This window comes from Canis lupus, chromosome 4 (assembly GCF_011100685.1).
Source record: "Canis lupus familiaris isolate Mischka breed German Shepherd chromosome 4, alternate assembly UU_Cfam_GSD_1.0, whole genome shotgun sequence".
Lineage (NCBI taxonomy): Eukaryota > Metazoa > Chordata > Mammalia > Carnivora > Canidae > Canis > Canis lupus.
In genome coordinates this window covers 9,492,476-9,517,153 of record NC_049225.1, presented here as the reverse complement: position 1 = coordinate 9,517,153, position 24,678 = coordinate 9,492,476, and the positions used below count along the sequence as shown (strand labels likewise).

Sequence of the window (24,678 nt, the reverse complement as noted above, 5' to 3'; positions counted from 1 at the left end):
GCATGCCAGTGAAGTGGCTGTGGCAGAGGGGAGGCCTGGAGGCTGGAGTCCTGGCCTTCATTTTCTGTTGAAAGCTCAATCATGTACATCCCAGCTGTAGATTCTAGGGGCTTGAGCACAGACCAAGCTGCATGCTACATGCTGAGCCAGGGCACAGCCCCAGTGGGCTTTGTGAGCTCTGGGCAGGGGCAGAACCACAGTGTGTGAACGGCAGCAGCTAAATCCTTAAACAATTGAATCTAGTGTTTGCCTTTTAGAGACCTGTGATTTCCTCAGCAAGCTCTCCAGTCTAAAGCCCATCCAAGAAGGAGGTTGGGGAATTGGGGTGAGAGATCTGGTCAGCATCATCTTTTACTTCTGTTTAGTCGGATCCCACTGTCATCAGGGTGACTGAGTGCGGTTGTGAAGCAGGCTGGCCCTCACCCAGCTCATGCTGGCCAGGGGTTCTCCCTTGGAAGCTCCCTGGGCTCGAGGGTCACTCAGGGAATCCTCCGTTTCCCTTCATAGATCTGCACTTTGTCTGGGTCACAGACAGCTTAGAAGTCAGATAGTTCTCCTCCGGTTGCCTAAGGAAGGAGGGAGTACTGTGTTTCCTTTGCACCTGGGGTGGGTTTCCTGGTGCCTTGCAGAGGAGGCTGAGGTCATGCTCATGGGGAGAGTCCTGCTAACTGCCCAGCACTCGCAGGGAGTCCACTGGCACCAGAGAGGGTGCACAGTATTCTCAAGTGGACATGTTCTTCTATCACAATTTTTTTAGAGGTTGAGGAGTTGCTGCAAGATTCTTGAACTCCTGAATGCGTTGGATAGCAACACCCCGTGTCCTCTTTCCAGTGTTTTTGCCATTTCTAAATAGCAGCCGCACAGCAACTGGGATGTGAGAGCTGTCCTCGAGAACCACAGGGCTTAAGGACAAGGCCAGCATCCTGAGCCAGGCACCGGCCTCAGGGCCTAGCGCTGCCCCCAGGTATTTGGCCTTAGAAAAATTGTGTCTATTTGCAGTTTCATTTCCCTTCTATGTAAAACAGAGACACTTTCTCACTCTGAGAGCCCTAGATTCTGTTGTTTCACCTCTGTCTTTCTGCTGCCTTCCAGCCTCTCATCCGAGGTTGGGATCACCAACCTCACTGCCTCAGAAATGGAGTGATTCCCTCCTCGCAGAGTTCAGGTCTGGAATGGAAGGAAGGCCTTTGGCCCTGAGATTCCAGGACTGATTCCTTCCATATCAACTACTGAAGTTTCTTTTTTGGTGCTGATTGTCTGTTTTTTTGTTTTCTTAAAATCTATCTGATGGAGATGAATTTTTTTAAAGATTTTATTTATTCATGAGAGACACACAGAGAAAGGCAGAGACACAGGCAGAGGGAGAAGCAGGCCCCCTGTGGGGAGCCCAATCCAGGACTTGATCCCAGGACCCCAAAACCAAGACCTGAGCTAAAGGCAGATGCTCAAGTGCTGAGCCACCCAGGTGCACCCTGATGGAGACAAATTTAATCTTTTTTCCCCCCTGGATACAGAAAAAGTCCTCTGCCTTGAAAAATTAGTCTCTCTTAGTAATTGTGCCTCCTGCATCCTCTCATCCTGCATCCTCGGCATCTGCCACTCTGACTGATGAGGCCAGTGGGGCAGGATGGCCGATGATCCAGGACAGGGAGAAGCAGAGGTTGGCCAGGGGTGGGAAGGCCGAGGCCTGTCTCTGAGGCACGTTCTTCGTAAGCAGCTCTCATCCTTCAGATGCTGACGTCTCCTTTGAGAGATTTTCTTTCTGCCTCTCTGAAACCGTGGTGTCATTCTGGTGTTCGTTACAACCTCGTGGAAGGGGGAGAGACACGGGTAGGGGGAGAGTCCTGATTACATTCTGGCTTGTCTGGGAGGTGGCCCCATCTGTCCCGGGGTCTCCTCCCGCCGCGGCCCTGCCTGCTGCTGCTTCATTACCCGAGACAGTTGATTTCTCCAAACAGAAATGGCTCGCGTTCACACAAAGATGAATGACACGGGAATGGCGAGGTGTGTAATAGAACCCAAATCCCAGTGTGAATTGCCGCTGATGCTAATGGAAACGTTTTAGCTTTTCTACTTCCCACCTGCCGGAAGAGAGATGAGATGAACCACTTGTATATTTATTCAGCATTGCTGCAGAGTCGGGAGAAATGCTCCCCTGACCTTTCTCCTTCTCAGGGATTTACTGGGTTCCAGCATGGTATGTGTTTTTTAAAACATCATGGTAAGATTCACATAACATAAGATTCACCATTTTAACCATTTTTAAGCATACAGTCGAGTAGCATTAAGCACATTCACACAGTTGTGCAACCATCACCCCCGTCTATCCCCAGAACTTTTTCATTTTCCAGCCTGAAACTCGTCTCTATTCAACACTGACTCCCATTCCCCCTAGCCTGGTCCCTGGCCACCATTCTCCTTCTGTCTCCATGAACTCAACTCCTCCCAACACCTCACATAGGTGGAATCATACGGTATTTGTCCTTTTGCAATGGGTGTGTTTCACTCTGTGTAGTGTCCTCTGCGTTCACACATGTGGTAGCACACGTCAGGGTTGTTGCTTAGGGTTGAACACTCCTCCCCCGTAATCTCTCTGTGCCAGGCACCCTGCAGGCCGCATGGTCAGGGAGCACTGTGTGACAGCCATGGGACAGCTCACTCTGCGTGGCTCGCCATGACCCAGACCTGAGGCCCAGGGCTCTGCTCTGCACAGCGTTGTCATTAGGAAAATAAGTGGTTGAGTATCCTTCGGAGAAGCATCTTTTTAAAAACAAGCAGTATGTTATTGTGGAAAAATTAGAAACTCAGATCAGCAAAAATAAGGAAAGTATTCAAGTGTAATTCTACTACCCCAAAGTCACCACCGTTCTCTGCCACTGCCTGTTCCTCTGGATTTGTTTTGGGCATATATCCAGATGCACTTACCCACGTGACTAAGATGACGTGGTGTCTGCAGCCAGATGTGCCAAGCGCAGGTATGGGAGGCCTGGGGCCTAGGCACAATTTCTGAATCAGCTCCTGGGATTTTCATGTTTTCATGAATCTTTACAAAAAATATGCAAGTAGTCCACCACGTAACACTGCTAAGGATTTGGGGGTTAGCTGAGAAGTCTACCCCCACAGGCCCCCTCTCCTGGGCATAGCACCTCAGGGCTCTCTCCGAGCCTGTCATGGGCGACACCTCAAGCCTCCATCCTCCCTCCCCCTCCTGGGATGGCTCAGGACAGGCCACAAGCAGCCTCTACCAGCTGGTTACATCGACATTTTTATACATAAGGCACCACACTGGACTTCACCCGTTTCTTCCTGGGGTATTCTATCATAAACACCTTCTCGTGTCCATGAATACTTCCTATACAGCATTTTTTTATTTTCATTTTTTTATTTTTTTATTTTTTTATACAGCATTTTTTAAAAAGATTTTATTTATTTATTCATGAGAGATGGAGAGAGAGGCAGAGACACAGGCAGAGAGAGAAGCAAGCTCCATGCAGGGAGCCCGATGTGGGACTCGATCCCGGGATTCTGGGATCACACCCTGAGCCAAAGGCAGATGCTCAACCGCTGAGCCACCCAGGCGTTCCCCCTATACAGCATTTTTAATGACATCAATGTACTGTTACCTAAGCTCCCTGAACTTATCCTGTGCAGTAGGACATATAGAAAGTTTCTAGTAAAGAGATAAATCTTTATATGCCCTTAATTACTTCCTTGAAATAAATCCCTAAAAGTGAAACTGCAGGGTCAGGGGGAAGGCACGTATTAAAGAATTTTTTATATCGGTCACCAGATTGTCTCCCAAGGTGGCCTGTTTCCTTGCACCCTAGCCAGCATTAAAAAAAAAACAAACCTTCTAATGTCCTTCCCCCCACCTTCCAACAAGTAAGAAAAAAAGCTGCAGACAGAGATCAGGTCAGTAGCCAGAAGTAGAATTGTCTTGTGCTCTATTAGTAGAAATAGAGCATTGCAAATAATTCAGATGTCATTTAGTGCCCTTCATGCTGACACACCACACCTGAACTCCTCTGTTCTGCTCTGGGCACAGGGTTTTCACAGATGCTCATAAGCTAGAGTAGGTCCAGATGATGTGACTCAGACAGTGAGGGGGCCGGAAACAGCATCTGATGAGGAGCACTTAAAATAACAGCATGTTTTTACAGAACGGCTTAGAAGGGGAAAATGGAATCGTGATGTCCAAATATTTGGAAGGCCGCCATACAAAAGAGGCTAAAGTCTCATTTTTTTTCTTTTTATTTGAGACTCCAGAGAGTGGAAGTTGCAGGCAGTTTTTGTTATTGTATAAGGAAACCTATGCCAACAATTCCAGCTGTCTGGTGAAACAGACTCCCTTTGAAACAATGATTCCTCCATCACTGGAAACTCATAAGCAGTGGCTGGATGCTAGGAGTTTTAATGAAAAGATTTTCCCACACTTATAGAGAAATAGCCTCCCTGGTTCCTTCTGACTCCAGCCACATAGGATGTCAGCATTCAAGAGAGTAGTACATGGCTTCAACTCAGAGGCTCCATCACACCTGGGGAAGGCCGTGCCATGGCTTGTGCCATGTGAGAGGGTGCTTGTCAGGGGGAGTGCGACCTGCACAGACCTGTGGAGTTACCTTTGGTGCTTGCTTCAATTCCTTTAAAGTGCGTCGTAGGCCACAGTAGAAGGAACACGGCGTTGGGAAGTGAGAGACCTGGGTTTGAGTTGTGGTACCATCATTTTACACTTTCCCAATCTGTAAAATGGAGCAATAATAATACATATTTTACAGGGTGATTGCATGGTATGGGATTGGGTCTGGGTGAAGTGGCTGTCCTGTGGTCACTGGTTAATAGGCTACTACCTCTTTCTCCACCTGTACTTCCAATGCAACAGCTTCAGTTCTGTTCACTTTGATACTTCTACTAATATTGGGGATGAAATAGGGGATCAGTGGAGACTAAGTACAACAAACTAGATCGATTATAATTAGACATTGTCACTTAGAGGAAAAATGAAGAGTTTCCATTTAAAATTTGGAAAAGAAATATGTGAAGATTGCATGATTTCAAGCCAGGTATGGACCTCATAATGCAAATCATAATTGCTTCAGGGTGGTTATTTTTGTAGTTATTTTGACGGCACAAGTAATTTTAAATAAATTAAGGGTATTTACCCTATAACATCTGAGTTTTTCTTTTCATTATGTGACTAAAGAACTTTTAATCTCTTCTTTGAATTCCCTCTTTTTTCATTCTTAAAAATGAATTGTGTACGATTTCTTATTCCAGGAGACAGTTTCTCATTGGTGAGCAAAATTTCTTTTCCTACCAGCTATTCAGTGACAAATAATAATAAAATATTATTTACATGTCATTGTCATTAAATGGATATATTTGTTTGTAGCTCGAGCCTTGCCCCAGTCTCCTCTTTCATGTTATAGCATTATGACCTTCTAGAGAAAAAATATTAGGGATTTTTTTTTCTCTTAAGTATAGTAAAATTACATTCCATTTGAGATCAACCAGGAGGTTAAAATAAATCTGAGAGCTTTGTCCTTTGATTTAAAATACATTCTATTTCCCTTCTTGGCTGCTTTCCCGGAAGAGGCTGCTCTGTTTTACGCAGACTGGCTTTCAATTTGTTTAAGCCATCCTTCCCGGGGAGGATTTGAGTGAAGCACTACAGTACAGCACAGCCGTGGTAGTAGCACAGAATCCAGAAGTCTCCTGCCCCCGTCCCCCGCCCCCCCCCCCCAATCTGCTGGCCTGGAGGGACCCACACCAGCCAGGGCACTTTGCTTCCCTTGTACACTCGTGACAACAAGGCTGTCCTCGGGGACGGACACATGTCAGCACAGCCCTGATCTGCCAAAGGACCATCACATCTGACAGGTCTCTGATGTGAAGACCACATGTGTATGTCCCTAAGCACTTGGGTTTTCATAGGTTTCGTGGTATTAACCCTTTAGAAGGTTCATCTTCATAGATTGACATCATTGTTGCTTTAAATATGAGGCCTAGCAAAAAACAAATTTTGAGAAAGAAATGATGTTGTTTGGAAATGTGGTATTGTTTTAAATTTAATGGAAAGAGTCATCCAAATGCAAGCAGTTCCTGGTTATGAAAGTGTCTTTTCCAAAAGATCAGTTTTAGGGTTGGTTATTAGGAGCCTGGAACAAGCTTTTCTGCAGAAATGCTGTCCTGGGTGGCACTTAGGACCCCCACGGTAGCTGGAACAGGTCCTGACCTTAGACCACAGAGCCAGGCCTCCCATGGACCTCAGCACCTGTGCGGCCTCTGTCTGGGCCCCGTGGATCGTGTGCAGTTATGATCACCAGCTGGTCTCTCTGCCTGAGGGGTGCTGTGCTGCTCTGCAGTGTGGATGAGATTGGGGTATGTGGTGGGGGGGGGTGGGAATGGGGGGGCTACTGGTACTCAGCTAGGAAGAAAAAGATTCTGAAAAGTCAGGAGTAGCTCAAGAGCCTGCTGGGGCGGATTACGGGGGGAGAGAAGAAACTCTGGCTTCAGAAAGCAGCGTGAAAGAGGAAGCATGTGAGCGGGCAGGCTTGCCGGGGAAAGTCAAAGACAGGAAAAGAAAACGGGAAGAAATTGTCGGGCCCGAGCTGAGGTCCACGTGGCCAGGAGGCAGTGCGGTAATGGCCGCACAGAGTGGGCAGGTGCGCGTCTGCAGCATGGACCAGTAGGTACAAGTGCAGGAAGTTGTCTTCTCGCTACTGACCTGAGGACCCGAGCCCGCGGGGGCCGCAAGCTGAGACTCATGAGGCCTGTGGGAGCGTCTGGTCCGAACCTTCTCTCCCAAGATGGTGGCCCCGGGCTTCATCCTCTCCTGCCTCTGGACATTGTTTCTTGTGGCTCGGAAGGCTAGAAAGGGACTGTGTCCTTGACCGGCCCAACCGGGAGACCTCGGGGTGTTGATCCAAGGGTGTGAGGGGGGAGTGCTCTGGCTTCCCCCTGCCGGTAGCCAGCCCCCCCCTCCCCGGCCCTGGCCTGGCCTCCTCTCCCAGCAGGTAGCAGCTCTGGCAGGCCAGGGTTCCTGCACTGCCTGCATCCGTGGGAGCGGAGCGGCCGCAGAACGAGCTGAGGCTGCCGGCCATGCCTGGTTGTAGAAGGCTCCTTTTGTGGGACACTCCTTTGCATTATTAAACATGTGCTGCGTGGCAGGTTTGAGGCTCGGCCCCTGCCTGGGAGCAAAAAGAGTGAACAAGCAAGCAAAGGGACCAGGCAGCAAAGAGAGCTGCAGGCAGGCGATGCAAGTGCATGTGTGGGGTGCGCCGGAGGTGTGCTCGGGCCTATGAGGGTGGAGGTGCAGACGGAGGCCAGCCTCCACCCTGGCCGGAACTAGGGCGCCGGGCGGAAAGCGCAGAGCTCATCAGTTTCTATTTGGTTTCTGTCGCCTCTATCTAGACACCGATGTCCAAACCAAAAAGGCTGAGCAGGATGAAGAGGGGCTGAGTACCGGTGTCAGACGGCTTTCATGAAAGCGTCTCCAAGTGCAGATAAGCAGAGAGATGGGCCCTGCGAGGACCCACGGGTCTCTGCAGAACCCGCTCCGTAATTCCTGGGGAAGGGCAGAGCACACGCGGTCATCTCTGTTTTCGAGGGTGGACTTGAACTCTGTCCTCGGCAGAATTTTGAGTTAAATTATTAGACGGTAGGAGGCTTGTGCCAAAGCTGTGGTTGGAATGGAGCTGTGTGTGTGAGGAAGAGGGAAGAGGAATGCTGTAGCCGGGGACACCCGAGAGGGCCTCTTGGAGGAGGTGACCACGTTGAGAAGCAGCCCCGCCTCACAGTTTCGTGATGTCTCATAGTACACACAGCATGAGCTCTGCATGGATGGGTTTAGTAAAGGTTTACAGGTAGTCCGTAGAGGGTAGAGAGACGAGGTTGACGACAACAGGAATGAGATCTCACACATAAATGAGAGGTGCCATCCTGGGGCCCTGGCTTCTGCTGTGGTTCCTCATTGAGGAGATGGGAGATGCCGAGAGGACAGAGCAGGGCAGCGCACACAGGGGATAGATGTCCTCGCAGGTTCAGGTCCACGGTGCTGGGCTTAGAGAAGAAAAGATGTGATTCTGGGGACCTGGGACGCATCCCTGGGGGTAGACGGGGTCTTCCTCGGCAGGGAGTCGAGGGGGCAGGTGTTTGGGGGTCAACCATGCCCTTACTTTGGGGGTTCCCCCTCTGAGCATCCGTCCTTCTCCCCGCAGCCAGAATCACTTCCTGGAGTACAAATTTGGTCAGCACTCACCTGCTCAGAGCTTCTGTGCTCCTCAGAATGCGGAGAATATAGTTTGAGCAGTGGAGCTAGGGCTGAGACTTGGGGCTGGGCACAGACTCGCCTTCTCTCCTGTCATCCCAGCTTCATACCCCCTTCCCTCCATCCTATTGTGTCTTCCAACACAGCCCTTCCAGGGCGTGGCAGGCTCCTACTCATGTCTGAAGACCCAGCCCAAATGCCCCTCTTCTGGGGCTTTTTCTACCTCTGGATTCCAGACTCCTCTCATCTTGTTCATATCACTTGGCACACCTTTTCCCACAAGGTATGTATAGCTCCGGGACAGAGGCTGCACTCCTCGTATGCTTGCTCAGGGTTGGCATCTTCTCTGTCCTGGCCTGTTCCACCCAACTTGGGGGAAACAGAAGGCAGTGAATGTTTCCTCCAAAATTAAGAACTTCCTTACAGTAAGTTTGCCCAGAATAGAACGGCTGTCTTATGCAGTGAGTAGTTCCCCAGGACTGCAAATGTGAGCAGGAACAGAATGCGAGCTGCCCTACAAAAGAGGCTTCCAGATGTCAAAGGTGACAGGGTGGGTTCTGGGACTCACCAGGAAATGAGAAGGTAGAAATGGGACCAGAAATCCATTCCCACCCTGTCTCATGCCCTCTGCGTGCGCGCGCGCGCGCACACACACACACACACACACACACACACACACGGCTTCACGGGGTTGGGACCCTTCCCCTCCTTCCCCTTCCCTCCCCCTCCCTCCCCCTCCCTACTGAGCCAAAGCATGGCATCTGTGTCTGCAGTTGGCCCCTGCTGGCCCATGGCACACAGGGTAGGGCTGCTGGGTGCTCTGCTTCCTGTCTGCACTCCTGGGGTATCTATTTCTAAGAAGAAACAATGGAAGTGAGAAGCTGAGGGGCCTCCCTGATCATGATATGACTGACAGCAAAACTAATATTATCTGAGAATAGGCCACTAGAATTCCCATGTTCTAGCCTGATCTCCAGCCTGACTCTCCTCTTCCAGGCAGTAATTCCCATGCTTCCAAGCAGGCCTTCCCTCCCCTCTCCCCGTGGCCCATGATTGAAATGTGATGGTATCACACTGTCTCCCTGCCTGAAGCAAGCAGACACTGACATTGTGTTTATTATTTTTTCTAAGTGCTTCCTGGGCATAGCAGATGAAGATGGAGGAATAGAGGTGCAGACATAGGTTAACTTACCCACGGTCCCCCTTCTCTCTTCTTTTGGGCACTGTAGGTCAAAGGCAGAAGGTGCTCCTGGGCAGCACTGAGGTATGAACTGCATTCTCCTATGTGTTTTAGCCCATGCTCACCTAGCCAGGTGCCATGTTCACCTGGGCAGGTGCTCACAGGAACCTTGGAAGGAAGGTGAGGCTCTCCACTCATTTCCCAGGTTCAGCTGCAGAGGTGAGACCCCCAGGGGAAGCCATGGAGGGGCTGGGTGGGCTCGGCATCTCCCAACGACCCTCCCAAGCAAGGAGCCTAGGTAGGGGTTACATCAGCAAAGTGGAGGTAATTGAGTTTGCTTGGCCAGTTCCGCCTATGAAGTCAGTTAATGTTGTACAGTAGTTAGTGGCTTAGGAATTACTGTTGCTGTCATTACTTCGTTTATTTTTCACAACTTCAGAGGTGGAATGTTCTGATTACATGCAGACTAGGGGTGAGGAGGGGTGGGTGGACTGAGCTCATGCCCAGGTCTTGGGCCTGGGACCCCTGCTCTTCACGGCTGCTTCTCTGCTCACGTTCTGTGAACACTGGCCGTGGCCCTCCAAGCCCCCACTGTGACCTGAGCATTGGCACAGGACTGCTGTTCAACCCGAGTCCTCAATTGCTTGCGTGGCGAGCGATGATCTGACTGATGGGCTCACGAGGGCAGCAGTGTCAGCAAACGAGTGGAAGCCACTGTCCAGCACAGGTAGAGAAAGCTTCTCAGAGGCGGATGTCAGAAGCAATTGGTCATGTGTGCATAGGCTGCTGGGCTCTGTGGGTGAGAAATAGCAACAAAACAGGAGATTCCGCTCTCAGGCGAGGAGTTCCTTCCCAGTCCAGCTGGGAGGAGTATGTCTGGGGTGATGGGAGGCAGGTGGGGCAGCATCAGAAACCTCCTGCTTCTCCAAGAAGCTTATTAGCCTTGAAGGACAAACTTGACCTTGAAAGGCAGGGTGGCCTTGGGCTGGCTGTGTGTGTTCACAGAGTGGTCGGGGACCCCGGCAGGCTGCCTGGGGGTTTGGCTGGAATGGGGTGGGGATTCTTACCCAGCCCCATCGGTCAATATGAGGGCGCAGACAAGTGGCTCTTCCTGCCCGCACATGACCACCAGGAAGCATCTCAGTTTTACAGAATCATAGGTTTCCACATTCTCAAGGCCACACAGTCCCTCCTTCTCAGAGAAGTTTACCTCCTGGAAATCCATTTCCTCGTCAGCATTTTCAGGACCTCATTTAATAAAAAGCAGTTTTCCTGGGCCTTCGTAGGGTAATGTTGGCTCTCTGCTCTAGTGTTCTCTAATTGCAGGCTCTTTTCCCATTTTCCTTGGGGTTGAAGCTGCTTTCTGGCTTCTCCTGTAAAGTTTTCTATCTCCAGGGTATTTCCTGTGCACTGCTTTTGCCTAGCCAAGTGCACGGTCACTAGATTTGCCTGTATTTCTTTGTTTTCTAAAGTTCTTTTGCAAGGCTCTTTCTAATAATTTTAAGAAGGTGATAGAAGTACAAGATGATGTATGAATGGCATTTTTTAAAGTCAAGTTATTCAAACGTTGTATCTATCATTTGGACTGTTTCTCTCCAACCTGCCCCTCCTATTCTGTTATCTTTGCATCTGGGGGCTTCCCTGGCTACCTGGGATCAGACTGGGGTACGCATGCCCTCTAGGAGCCCTGCTCTCTCTTTTTCCTGCCTCTGCCTCTTCGGGTGGCTCCAACCCTAGGAATTCTGTATAATACAGAAATAACTCATTCCTATAATGGTACTTTAGCCCTGCGTTTTTCAAATTACGGGTTGTGACTATTAGAGGGTGTGTCAGACCCACGTAAGAAAAATAGGATAGACTAGATCTGTTCACACATTGGAAGGGTGAAACCTTCATTTCAGTTGTGTGCATTTGTGCACATCATGACATCTGGGACAGGATAGAAAATGTGTGTCCTAGTCAAACATACTAGAAAGTCCCTGCCAATTTCTAACATATTGCTAAATTTTTATGAAAGAGAAACCAGTTATAATCTGTCTCCAGTAAAATGGCTGTATGCCTTGGGAAAATCATCACAAGGCAAGGCAGAGCCACCAAGAGTCCTGTCTAAGAATGTTCCCAAGGTGGCAGAGTCACTGTGGACTGCCTCTGAGTGGGTTCCTATAGTCTTTGGAGGATGGTTTCTCTTCTGTTACTGCTACTTGTTGTTCTGATCTCAGCTCAGATAGTCTTTCCCTGGGGAAACCCTCCCTGTTCCCTCTTCTATCAGCTTCCTCTGCTAGATGCCTCCACAGAACTACATTCCTTACCATCAGAACACCTAGCTCAGTTTTTAATGACACATTATGGTCATTTTATTGTCGATCTCCCTCCGTCTCCTAGAACATGACCTCCCCAGGACAGGTCTGTTTTTGCTTATTGCACCTGCAGGAGCCAATGTGATGCCTAGCGTGTAGTCCACACCTAATACACACCAGTGGCTTGAGGCCAAGTACCTGCAGTCGACTGACACCAGGCATCCTGTAAAACCCTCTGCAATACTCAGGTCTTTTTCCAGAACAGGGGCGGGGTTTTGATAGCACAAGATGTACGGGTGGGTTGAAAGCCCCAAGAGGTCAGCAGTGGCTAAGGTTGGGCCTAAGGCTAAGAGCCAATAGCCACTGCTCTTTCCGCACATAGACCCACACCAACCAGGAGTGAGGTGACCTTACTGTTCCCAGGGCTCCAGGCGAGGATCATGTAAAGCATAAGCAAAATTATAGATGGACCATCTCTTGGGTGACGGTCTCTTCTTTGGCTATGGATGGAGCTCCGCAATTCCCAGTTCATAGTTACAAGCTTCACGTTGCAGTAAAGAATATTCAGGCCATTAAACATTAGTGGGAACCAGCTCATTTAGATTCCGTAGAGAGTGTTGCAGGTATAGATTTAGGCTGAGGCTCTGACTTGTGTTAGTCTGAGCACAGGTGGGTGGTTTTTTTTTTCCTCCATCTTAGGAGTCTATAAGGGTGAAGGCAGAAAGGTGGGGTGAGAGGAGGATCAAGTTATTTCTAGGGTCACCTTAGCATGAAAAACATGTTTCCAAAAAAATGTTTTGGAAACATTTTATTTTAGGTGGGAGAGAATGCTGACACTCTGGCTGGCTCCCATAAGCAGACACTTATTGAGGGCATGGCATCGTCATAGCCAGGGAGCTCGTGAGTTTTGAAACTGTTTTTCCATTTGAGAGACTGGACCTCTGTGACCCCAAGCATCATTTCCACGGCAACCAGCTGTGATGAGATGAGGGTTTTGACCTCGCAGGACAATTGCAACAAGAAGCAGATGAGCTTTTAGATGGAAAATTTACTCTATGGCCTTGAACAAATCTCCTGTAAGTGAATCTCAGTTTCCTCATCTCTGAAATAGAGAAAGGAACAGGACATTCTTTTGATTGTACGTGAGAAGATCCATGTTGGAAAAGCTTGTATGTAGGTATTGTTGGTCTTAACTAAACAACCTGACGTTTGACATGGGGCAGAACTATTGCCTGCACATACTTGCCTGTTCCAAGTAGCTGTCAGCAGGCCTGCTTTCAGCTCTCTGACTAGCACCTTTCTTTGTTAAACTGGCTTCCTGGCTGGTCCTGGACAGGTGAGCTCACTGCCACCCTAGAGCCTTTGCACTGTGGTTTCCTGAGCATTTTCCTATGTTCTTCTCAGAAGGCTACATGGCCCTCTCCCTCCCTTTGTCTGCATGTCTGCTCAAAGTCTCCCTAGTAGAGAGCTCCTATCAGACACCCCATAAAACAGCAACCCCAGGATGATCTGTCCCTTTATGCCTTTTCGTCACAGCACTAGGACTACCTGGAATTTGATGAGTATCATGCATGGGGGCAGGGTTGTGGTCATTGTTTCCCTTTCTTTTTTTTCCTTTTTTTTTTTTTTTTTTTTTTTTGAGTTTGGTTTGAGTTAGCTACACCTACCAAACTGGCATATGTGTAGGCCATTATATCCCTCATGAAGAACCCTTTTTTATTACTTTTATTTATCTTTAGGAAACTATTTCAAAGAATAAAAAAATTGACCATGACCCTGAAGGTAGCAAGTAGCAAGCAGTGGTCTTTTAAAGCCAGATAGACATCAAGTCCTGAATTTTCTCTTTTGCCTTGGGTCTGTCTTCCCTTCCACCTCTTGGCCTCAGCCCTGACACCTTCGCATGCTTCTTTAGCTCTGCCTTCATTATGCCCAGGCTTGTCCAGGCTCTTCCACCACATTGTGCTCTTTCTTCTAGATCCCAAGGTACTGCCAACACTGCCCCTACGCCAGATCCTAGTAAAAACTACCCACTCTACTATTGTGTTCCTGGAGAACTCTGTGCTTGGCCTTCTAGAATAGCAGCCACTTATCTGATCATGAGTCAGGGCTGCCTTATGCATGGACAGGACAGGCTACCTTGGCTCTGTTCCCTCTTGAAGTGTGTGCTAAGAGGCATGTATGGTAGGAAAGGCTTCGCTCACCTCCATGTGGGGTCAGACATGGCAACAGCTTTGAGAAGAATCCCTGAGGGAGTCTCACTGAGGGGTGTTTAGACAGCCTCTTCTTTGGGGGGTGTTATTCTTTGTTTAAACATTTATTTTCATGGGGCACGTGGGTGGTCCAGTAGGTTAAGCATCTGACTCTTGGTTTCCACTCAGGTCATGATCTCTGGTTTGTGAGAGACTCCACACTGAGCACAGAGTCTGCTTGAGATTCTCTCTCTCCTCCTCCCTCTGCCCCTCCCACCCGTATGCTCTCTCTCTCTCTCTCTCTCTCTCAAAATAAATAAGTCTTTTTTTTAAAAATTATTTTTGAGTTACCTGATGTAGCACAATGGGATGCCTTATGTTTAATTTGGACATTATCTTTTTCACCATATCTGAGATGCTTTTCGGCATTACCATAACCCCTGGAAAGGTGAGACAAGCAGATAATCTCTTTCTTACAAAATGTGGTACCATGCTTACGCACACTTTGGCTGGAAGAAAATGTTGTTCATTAGACAACACCTGAGGTCCAAGTCTTTAACTTCCCTGTTGTGAACTGTAAACATTCAGCTTTCCAATTTATGGGCATGATGATGCTTGCTCAGGCTGTTTCTAACTAGTTTGTTGATTACAACTGCCATCAGAGGAAGCCCTGGGCACTAATTCTTAAGGTAGCACCGTTACTGAGGTGTGTGCTGGCCACCCTGGCCTCATTTCCCCCTTGTCCCACACCGTCTGCTCTGCTGCTTTCAGGAAAAGTGCGGTGGCGAGACTTTAATCAGGAAGCCTACGTCGGAGGGACGATGGTCCGCTCTGGGCAGGACCCCTATGCCCGCAACAAATTCAACCAAGTGGAAAGTGATAAGCTGCGGATGGACAGAGCCATACCCGACACCAGACATGACCAGTAAGTACAAAGCCGTGTGCTGGCCTGGAGCTTCACTTGCTTTCCCACAGTCCAGCAAGCAGCTTTTACCGTAACACTAACATTTTTCTGATACTCTGGGAAACTGAATGCATACGGGGCCTTTAACGGGGTGATAAAACTCGGAAAACTTCTGAGGCACATAGCAATGGAACTTCACCTACTGAAAGTGAAGGCCCATTTGACATCGGATTCTAGTCTTTCAGCTGCCCTAAGGCCAGATCCAGAGGCTGTGGGTTGCTGGCCAGAGTGTGGGAGTCAGCAAGAGAAACCTGTGGTACTGGCCTCATGTTCACTAATCACTTATCGTTTCTAAAATCCATTCACAAACAAGCATAATTTTTCCACTGTTCACAACCTTGTTGGAAGGAAGAAAATCTGAATCCTTGCTTATTAGGACAGCTTAAGTCAGAAATGATATAGAGACCAGAAAGGGGAAAGAAACAACCTAGCAGAGTAGGTGTAAAATGGAGACAGAGGCAGGGTGACATCTTACCATACCAGGTGCTCTCGTCTGCGTCCTTCTCTTGATTCTTCAGGGATCTGGGACCTGAGGGTGGAGGGTACCCTGGGGTTTTTCAGGCTTGGCTGATGAGGTCTCCAGACATACTAACATGTGTTTGTTTGTCACCACGTACCACAAAAGTGATATCCACAGCCCTCACTGCAACTATACCCTAAACCTTGCTGCTAAGAATCTCTGTTGGGGAGGCTGTCACATGGGCATCACTAGGGGTTAGTATTGTTTGAGATTGTAAAAAAAAATAGGGAGCTGCATTTGGAGGAGAGCTGTTTTCCTGGGTGCTTGATAGGCACTGCTGCTCACTGAGTAACTTAGAGAGTCACATTCTTCTGTCATGGATTACACATCTGCTGCTACTCAGACACTGTGTTTGGGTCTCAGGATTCCAGTCAGAAAAGTCTTGGGGTGCCTGGGTGGCTCAGTCAGTGAAGCATCTGCCTTCAGCTCAGGTCATGATTCCGGTGTCCTGGGATCAAGCCTCTAGTCAGGCTCCCTGCTTAGCAGGGAGTTTGCTTCTCCCAATGCCTCTGCCCCTCCTCCTGCTCGTGCTTGCTCTATCTCAAATAGATAAGTAAAATCTAAATAAATGAATGAATGAATGTTTTATCCTTTTCTGGCTGGTCAGGGGATGACAGTACACCAGGAAGCAAGGGGATGCAGTATGCTGAGGCTTGGACAGTCTGTTCCAAATCAATGCAAATGGGGCCCCAAATGGAAGTGGGAAGGTCAGGAAAGGCTCCAAGGACGGGTAGGTCTTGAGCTGGAAGCCTCCAGAAAGAAAGGGGGACAAGGCTGTGACAGGCAGCCCTGGGCTTCCAGAGAGCCAGCCAGGGATCAGATTGCTCTGGGTTTGTGTTCCAGGGATTAAGAGGAGGGTAAGTGACAAGAGACAAAAGTCAACGAAATTCCACACGAACACATCTTAAAGTTTGGCTTTATTTATTTCGTAAGTTAGTAATATATATGGAAAAGTTTTGTTTTTGTTTTTTTCCCTCTCCCACTCTCAGGGGAGCTTGACTTAACTATGTAGGTACCAGTTAACTGCCAGGTGCTCACTTCCTAACAGTTGTCTTTGCCTTCTAGATAGCTCTATTTGCCCATAACAGTGCATAAAGATACAGGTTTACAGGTCTTTTGGAGCAGGGAAGGAAGTGTGCAGTGTGTGTGTGTGTGTGTGTGTGTGTGTGTGTGTGTGTGTGTGTGTATGATACGTATTCAATATATGAAACATGCGATTGATGTATAAATGGATGTGATACATAGCATTAATTCTTATCATTTTTCTAAGTCCAGTCCAGGAGGTTGTCTTTGTCTGATATTTCCTATGATCCATTAATTCTTTTTCAAAGGCAGCTTTATTCAGTCCTAATGCTGTGCTCCTGGTTAAAGTCAGCATGGTTAAGTGTTTAACACCCTATCTAAACTAGGATTTGCTGACCTAGGATCCATAGACACCGGGGAGCCCACATGGAAGCTTTGGGACCCTGAAAGCTCCAAAGCTGTGTGTACAGTCCCAAGGTATGTCTGGGGAGAGGTCCCAAGTGCCTGTGTCCCCCCTTCACCTTCCTCCCCCCCAAGCTAACTGGACTCTGCACGGCCCCTGTGCTCCTGGGAGTTGCACTTACACAGTCCTCCAGACTCATGGCACCAGACACAAAGGATGTCCTCCTTGCACAGAGAGGAAACCGAGGCTCCTGCTGTAAACACTTGTCCTTAAAAACTTAAGGCCAGGAAGGGGCAGTGTGGCTTTTAAGAGGGTCTTGGCCTAAGCCCAAGAGAGTAGTTAAAGTTCTAGCAGGATCTAGCTCAGAAACCTAACCTGGTGACTTGAACTGACTGTTTAGAATCCCATCTCTGTAAGTTGATGTGAGTGTCTCTGCACCGTTTGGGTTTGAGTAGTTTTTCTGCTGTGGCTTTTCCTCCATAGACTTTTCCTTAGAGCTGAGGGAAACTCGTGTCTTTTGTGATGGCTCATCAGTGTGTGGGCTGCGGTTCTGCCTCCACTGCAAGCCCTTTCAAAGTCCCCCAAACTGTGTGTGTGTGTATGTATTTTTTTTTCAGTTTTTGAAAAATGAGTTTGTCCAAACATGTCTATTCATCCCTTGATGGTATGTGTTATAGGTGGGTTTAATTCTAGTTGCAGCTACTGTGTCATGTTCATTTGCATGTGTTAAAGGAACAGCTGGGATGCCTTCCATGTTTGTTTGACTTTGGCTAAATTAAAGTCCACCCAAGTCTGTGCGATGCCTGGAACTGAGCCAGTGTGCTCTCCTCCAAGCATAAGCTCTGGGATAACCTGCTCATATGAATGTCAGGTTAAGGAGGTCTAGTTACCTCTGTGAATCTCCCCCCACTGTTTCTCTGATAGAGAACAATTAAGGCATTTGACCTTCCATATAAATGTCACTTGTTTTTGTTTGTCTCTGCAGAATCCCCATTGGTCTAGGATTATGGAAACATTTGGATTCAGTCTTCACTTGAGATAAATCTGAAAGCAGTGCACGTGGTTAATTAAGAACAAGGTTTTTGGAGTCACACAGATCTTGGTTGCAATCCCAAACTCTCCAGTTCTTAATTCTGTGACTGTTATCATTTGCTAGATGATGTCACACGATCACTCTGGTTACCCTGAGGATTAAATGGAATGTTCACAAGAGCTGGTTCCTCCTCCCACAAGATTTTGTTTGGGAGCCACATCAGCGAGGCAGCCCTTGACCTTGACCGCCTGCCCTAGGAGTGCAGCCTCTGGCCCCTACACCAGCATTCCTAATCTCCCCCCACACACTTGATCTCCTATAATCCATATCACCACCTACACACCATGCATTTGACTTATTTACATGTTCATCTGTCTTTTCTTAGTAGAATAGTGAGACACCGTGGCCAGGGTTATTATTGGACAATTAACAGCACTCAGTAAACTCAGTAAATATTTGTTGAGTGAGTGTATTGTTTAGCACACAGCCTGACATATGGTGAGTAACTACTAAGTCGTTAGTAATATTAACAGTCATAAAAGAATAAAGGAGAGTAAAAGAGAGGTTTTTAGGCAGTGGAGATCAGATGAACCCCATGATAAACCCCAAATAACTATACCGTGTTTGTGTCTACTCCTTATTTTCGGTCCTTTGAGATAGATAAAAGAAGTCAGAGCATCAGAGCCTTGCAAAAACAAAACAAAAACTCTTGGGCTGTGTTATTTTATTTTGTTTTATTAATTTATTTTTATTTATTTATTCACGAGACACACAGATAGAGAGAGAGGGGCAGAGACACAGGCAGAGAGAGAAGCAGGCTCCGTTCAGGGAGCCTGACATGGGACTTGATCATGGGTCTCCAGGATCACGCCCTGGGCTGAAGGCGGTGCTAAACTGCTGAACCAGCCAAGCTGCCCTGGGCTGTGTTTTATTTACTTTTTTAAGTATACAAAAAATACTGTGCCAAAAAAATACGAACATAGAAGCAGGAAGCCTAGGAAAGCTTGCCAGGAGTGAAATCCTAGATCTGACATACAGGAAATATTGGACACTTAGAAATTACAGTGGAAGCCCATCCTATTCTTGAAAGTACAGTTTCTTCAGTTAAAAAAATAAAAAAAAAAAAGCTTCTCTACCTCATTTATTGTTACTTGAAATCAAATAAGTTATCGAGAGTAAAAGCAAATTAAAAACCAATGAGAATTTGAAAGTGCTTTTTCAGACGATTTGTTTCTTACCCCTCCCACCTCTGGGAAGCTGTTACGGCCGTGGCAAAAGGTCATGCAAAGCACATTGGACAAATCTAGATATGTATGTACTGCAGGCGGAGCCAACAGGATGCACTAATAGAGTGGCCAAAGGGTCTGCCTGGGGGCAGAGGTGTGGGGGACACATCTGGAATTAACATTCAGGCACGTTAAGTTCCAGATGCATTGTATGTGACTGGATTTGTGTATGGTGTTCTCGAGAAAGGTCTTAATGGTAATGTAAATTTGGGGATGATCAGGATGCTGATGGTTCTTAAAGCCATGCCACTGATGTCAACTCCAAGGCAGTGAATGCAGACAGAAATAAGGAGAGGCCCATAGACCAAGCTCTAGATGACTCCACCATTGAAATGTTCACCTATAAATTTGAAGCCAAGGCTAACACTTGGAGTACAGTCCAGTGTGGTAGACCACTTTCAATTTCCTGTGAGTGCCAAGGCCCCAGCGGGGGAGTACTCTTGTACTTCTTAGAGTGGAGGTATGTTAAGGCCTTTCCAGCATCCAACTCACAAGGGTTTTGTGTAGTTTGTTTTTCGTTTGCATGCATGTGTGTGTTGTTTTGCTTTGTTTGCCTGGAAATGCATCTGACGGGAAAGTCAAGTCCAGAAATCAAGTGCAGCCCAAGAAGTTTATCAAATATCATTCTGCCTACTGGGGAAAGCTGGAGCTGATTTGCTTTAAAATTGTTTATATAAGTAAAATCAAATAAACCTTTAGGGAGAGAAATCTTATTATCTTGTTTTCTTCTTTTCCCTGTCAGCTAAACACCATTCCTTTTCATTTGTTTATTCAAGTCCCTTAAAAATGAGAACTGCTTGATAGAACAGGTTTTGTTCAGGTTGCAAAAGTTAAATGATTTGAAAGTTTCTCTCTGTTACCACCCTTTCGCTTTGATCACTAAATTTAAAATGAAAGGTTGTGAAACATTTTTGAGTCTAAAGCTGAAATACTGCTCCTGAGAGCAGGGCTGTCTCAGCTACATCCCACAAAGGATCCTCTCTTAGAGAGAAGTGTGTCCAAACTTTCCACCTAATGGATTCATCTGACAGGCTTTAAATCAAGAAAACACTGCTTTTACTTAGTCTATAAATTAGAGTTGTAAAGGTTTGGTTTGGTTTGGTTTGGTTTGGTTTGATTTGGTTCCGTTCAGGATCATCACTGAGGGGCTATGTTTTAAGGCAAAGCTTTAAATGTCTGGCTGTAATGCTGCCCAAACACAGAAATCAGGACTCTTGAGGGGGCCATTCTTCCGTTCTTTCTGTGATTTTTTAGAGAATTTCAACAAAAAGGCGGGCATTTAAGTAATGGGCTGTGCTGTTTATTCTGGCTGGAATGTCAGCATTGATGTCAGTTGTTTGAAAAAAGTGGCTGATCAGGATTAAGGGTTGTGGGGAAAGATACAATCTAAACTTCTCATTGTTACTCAGTAAGAATAAACACTTTGGAAGCCAAGAAAAAGTTTGCTACATAAACTCAGCTGCTTGGAGGGATGCTCTGGTGCAGGCAATTATTATAGGACCCAGAGTCTGATTTTTAGGAGAGCAGAGGATCCAGGGAAACAAAATGAGAAGCACCCCTCTGAAGGGAATCTGGCTCCTTGTCAGTAGGTGCATGAAAGGGGGGCTTTTCAGAGGGCCCAGGGCTTTGCTTTCATTTCACATTTTTCTTATAAAAGTGGTCTCATAAACACACAACTGACCTCCCAGTGTGGCAGCTGCTCCGGGGCCGAACTGGCCAGAGCACCTGCTCCCTCTGCATCTCAGTGGGCTCAGCCCCATGAATCCCTGGCACCTGCTTTGCAAACTGAACTCTACTTCCTCTGTCCCGCGGGCAGGGTCCTGGTGGAGGAGGAGGCAGGTGCCACACAAGGCATGGCACGTGAGACACATGCTTCTCTAAGCAAGGGCCACGGCTTGCTGTAAGTTCAAGTGGCCTTGGGCATTTGTGGGCGGTGGGGCAGAGGGAGTTTGGCTGTGGTATAACAGGCTTTAGAGTCTGTTCAGTAATAACAATAACAGTATTTATTGGACATTTTATCAGTGTCATGGCCTGTGCTCAGCCTTTTATGTGCATTGATTTTGTTTAATCTGCTGGCACTCCTGCGAAGTAGGTAGAGAGATTATTCTTCTGATGACATCATCTGCCAGTCTCCAGAAGCCAGTGAATTGAGACCCCAGCCTCCAGAAGGCACAGGAGCCTCCCCAGGAGGCAGAGTCCCTGACAGTGTGCTGGACAGAGGGGGCCATCCCCCTTGGTCACGTTGTCAGCAGGAGCACATTTAGGGCTTAGCAGGCACGTGGGATGTCCCCAGCCCTCCCTGAGGCACCACCTGTATCTAGAGCCCTGAGTCCCTGGGAAGTCCTGGCAAGTTGCAGTTCTGAAGCCGTAACATTGATGGCATGTCTGCGCAACAGATGGGGAGCTGAGGCTCGGAAGCCGAGCCCCTAGCCTGTGGTCAAGCACGGCAGTTAGTGGAGGAGCAGGAGTGCCAAGCACCTGACCTCCCCGTCGGAGTTCCATCTCCAGCACAACTGCCGTGCCATGGCTCAGCACAGACGTCTTTCCCACTCCTGGTTTTCAGGCGCGAGGCCTAAATGCACTGAAAAGCCCCAAGAATTAGTGACTTAGAGCCAAATGCCTGAGACACATTGGTTCCCCGCTAGCTACATGCTGATGGGATCCTGAGAAGAAGCAAGATTTTGGTTTCTCTCCTTCCAGTCTCAGGCTCTCCATGGGAATGTAATGGAAGGGTGCACTCCGTCTTCATTCCCCTGGGAGAGCTGTGGGCAGGCTCAGGACATGCATGCCACCTGGACAGTCAGAGGCAGCCAGCTGTAAGGCTCCCTGCTTTCACAGGTCCCCTGCCACCTTGTCCTAGGGCCTGACTTACACCTTTCATGCAAAATTCAGACCACAGCCATGCCTCTGTTCACCGGCTTCTTTTGTTTTGTGTTTGCTTGTTTTTATTTTTAGTGTTTTTATAAAACCAACTCCAGCAACAGGCCACTCCTCTCTTCCCCTTTATACAGTCCCCTTTTTGACTATTGGAGGCCTTATCTGCATCTAAAATTAAAAATGCCCTGAACTGGGAGACAGTCTGAGGCATAGACAGTGGAGATTGTGCCTGTGTTAGCAACTCCAAAGGGCCTGGTGGAGGTCCCCTCTTAAAAGATCAGTAGCGAACATTTTGTTTTTTTTTTTTTTATTTTTTTTTATTTTTTTTTTTATTGGTGTTCAATTTACTAACATACAGAATAATACCCAGTGCCCGTCACCCATTCACTCCCACCCCCCGCCCTCCTCCCCTTCTACCACCCCTAGTTCGTTTCCCAGAGTTAGCAGTCTTTACGTTCTGTCTCCCTTTCTGATATTTCCCACACATTTCTTCTCCCTTCCCTTATTTTCCCTTTCACTATTATTTATATTCCCCAAATGAATGAGAACATATAATGTTTGTCCTTCTCCGACTGACTTACTTCACTCAGCATAATACCCTCCAGTTCCATCCACGTTGAAGCAAATGGTGGGTATTTGTCATTTCTAATAGCTGAGTAATATTCCATTGTATACATAAACCACATCTTCTTTATCCATTCATCTTTCGTTGGACACCGAGGCTCCTTCCACAGTTTGGCTATTGTGGACATTGCTGCTAGAAACATCGGGGTGCAGGTGTCCCGGCGTTTCATTGCATTTGTATCTTTGGGGTAAATCCCCAACAGTGCAATTGCTGGGTCGTAGGGCAGGTATATTTTTAACTGTTTGAGGAACCTCCACACAGTTTTCCAGAGTGGCTGCACCAGTTCACATTCCCACCAACAGTGTAAGAGGGTTCCCTTTTCTCCGCATCCTCTCCAACATTTGTGGTTTCCTGCCTTGTTAATTTTCCCCATTCTCACTGGTGTGAGGTGGTATCTCATTGTAGTTTTGATTTGTATTTCCCTGATGGCAAGTGATGCAGAGCATTTTCTCATATGCATGTTGGCCATGTCTATGTCTTCCTCTGTGAGATTTCTGTTCATGTCTTTTGCCCATTTCATGATTGGATTGTTTGTTTCTTTGGTGTTGAGTTTAATAAGTTCTTTATAGATCTTGGAAACTAGCCCTTTATCTGATATGTCATTTGCAAATATCTTCTCCCATTCTGTAGGTTGTCTTTGAGTTTTGTTGACTGTATCCTTTGCTGTACAAAAGCTTCTTATCTTGATGAAGTCCCAATAGTTCATTTTTGCTTTTGTTTCTTTTGCCTTTGTGGATGTATCTTGCAAGAAGTTACTATGGCCGAGTTCAAAAAGGGTGTTGCCTGTGTTCTTCTCTAGGATTTTGATGGAATCTTGTCTCACATTTAGATCTTTCATCCATTTTGAGTTTATCTTTGTGTATGGTGAAAGAGAGTGGTCTAGTTTCATTCTTCTGCATGTGGATGTCCAATTTTCCCAGCACCAGTAGCGAACATTTTGAAAGCTGAATCCCTGAGTGGCTGTGCACACACATGGCTCTGTTTCCCTGGCTGTGACTCTTGAGTTGTAGTTTGGGCAGAGATGGGTTGGTCCAAAATGAGTAATATAATTTTGTTGTTTTATTCTTTGGTCCCCTTTCTACCAGCATCCTCGGGATACAGTGATGAACACAAAGGTCTTTTTGGTCCTTGAGGAACTTACAGTGCAGTGAAAGAGGCCAACGGCTAAATGGAAAGTTGCATGGTCTAGGAAGTGCAACCCGCCAGCTTGAGGCTGTTCTTCACCGCACTCTGTCCTTTGTGTTTTAGACCCAGTGTGAGTTGCTGTTATCTTCTGGGTGGCCTGTACCACTGGTAATGCTTTTCTCATGCTCAGTATTGGTAAAGCTGTCCCATCTTTTCTTTGGTTTAGTGTTTTCTGTTGTCCATCTTTTCCCATGCTTTCTTCACTTACAACCTTTTTGTTCTTACGTTTAAACTATATCCCATGTAAGTGGCAGCTAATAGGATTTTGGATTTTTATATTCTCTGACAATCTTGTCTTTTAATTATTTAGTCCTTCTACATTTAGTGGAAGTTCTGAGGTATTTGGGATTGACACTAGCATCTCCCTGTTGGTGTCCTTTTTATGCCACCTGCTTTGTGTTCTTGTGCTTTGTGTTCTTTTCCTCTTTTCTGCTTCTTTTGCATTAAATATTTCCCCCTCTACTAGCTTATTGCTTTCTTTACTTATAAGACTTTAACATTAATGAATAATTTTATTATTTCCTGAGCAACCCACAGACCTTAACAGCACTTCACCCCATTAACTTTCCTGTCGGTTTGACATTCTTTGTTGTCATATGGCTTTAATTCCCTCTTTATGTGTAAACTCCATGGTGCATTTTCTGTTGTTTTATGCAGTATAAATGTATTACATATTTCAATTTATTCATATATTTATGTTTCCATTTTTCCTCATTTCTTATAATTTTCACTTTTCTACTTGGGACCATTTTTCATCTGAGAACTTCTGTTAGTATTTCTCTTGGTGCTACTTTTCTAGCAATGAATGCTATCCTTTTTGAAAATACCTT

At 46.9% G+C, this 24,678-nt stretch overlaps 1 protein-coding gene across 3 annotated transcripts in view; it reads left to right on the top strand.

The window, feature by feature from the left end:
• The window catches only part of GALNT2 (polypeptide N-acetylgalactosaminyltransferase 2), a 191,132-nt gene that overhangs the window by 107,250 nt on the left and 59,204 nt on the right, over positions 1-24,678 (top strand). For all 3 annotated transcript variants that reach the window (XM_038533940.1, XM_038533941.1, XM_038533942.1), the window contains exon 3: positions 14,704-14,857. In XM_038533940.1, the coding sequence (XP_038389868.1) occupies positions 14,704-14,857 (154 nt within the window). The remainder of the gene's footprint in view (positions 1-14,703; positions 14,858-24,678) is intronic.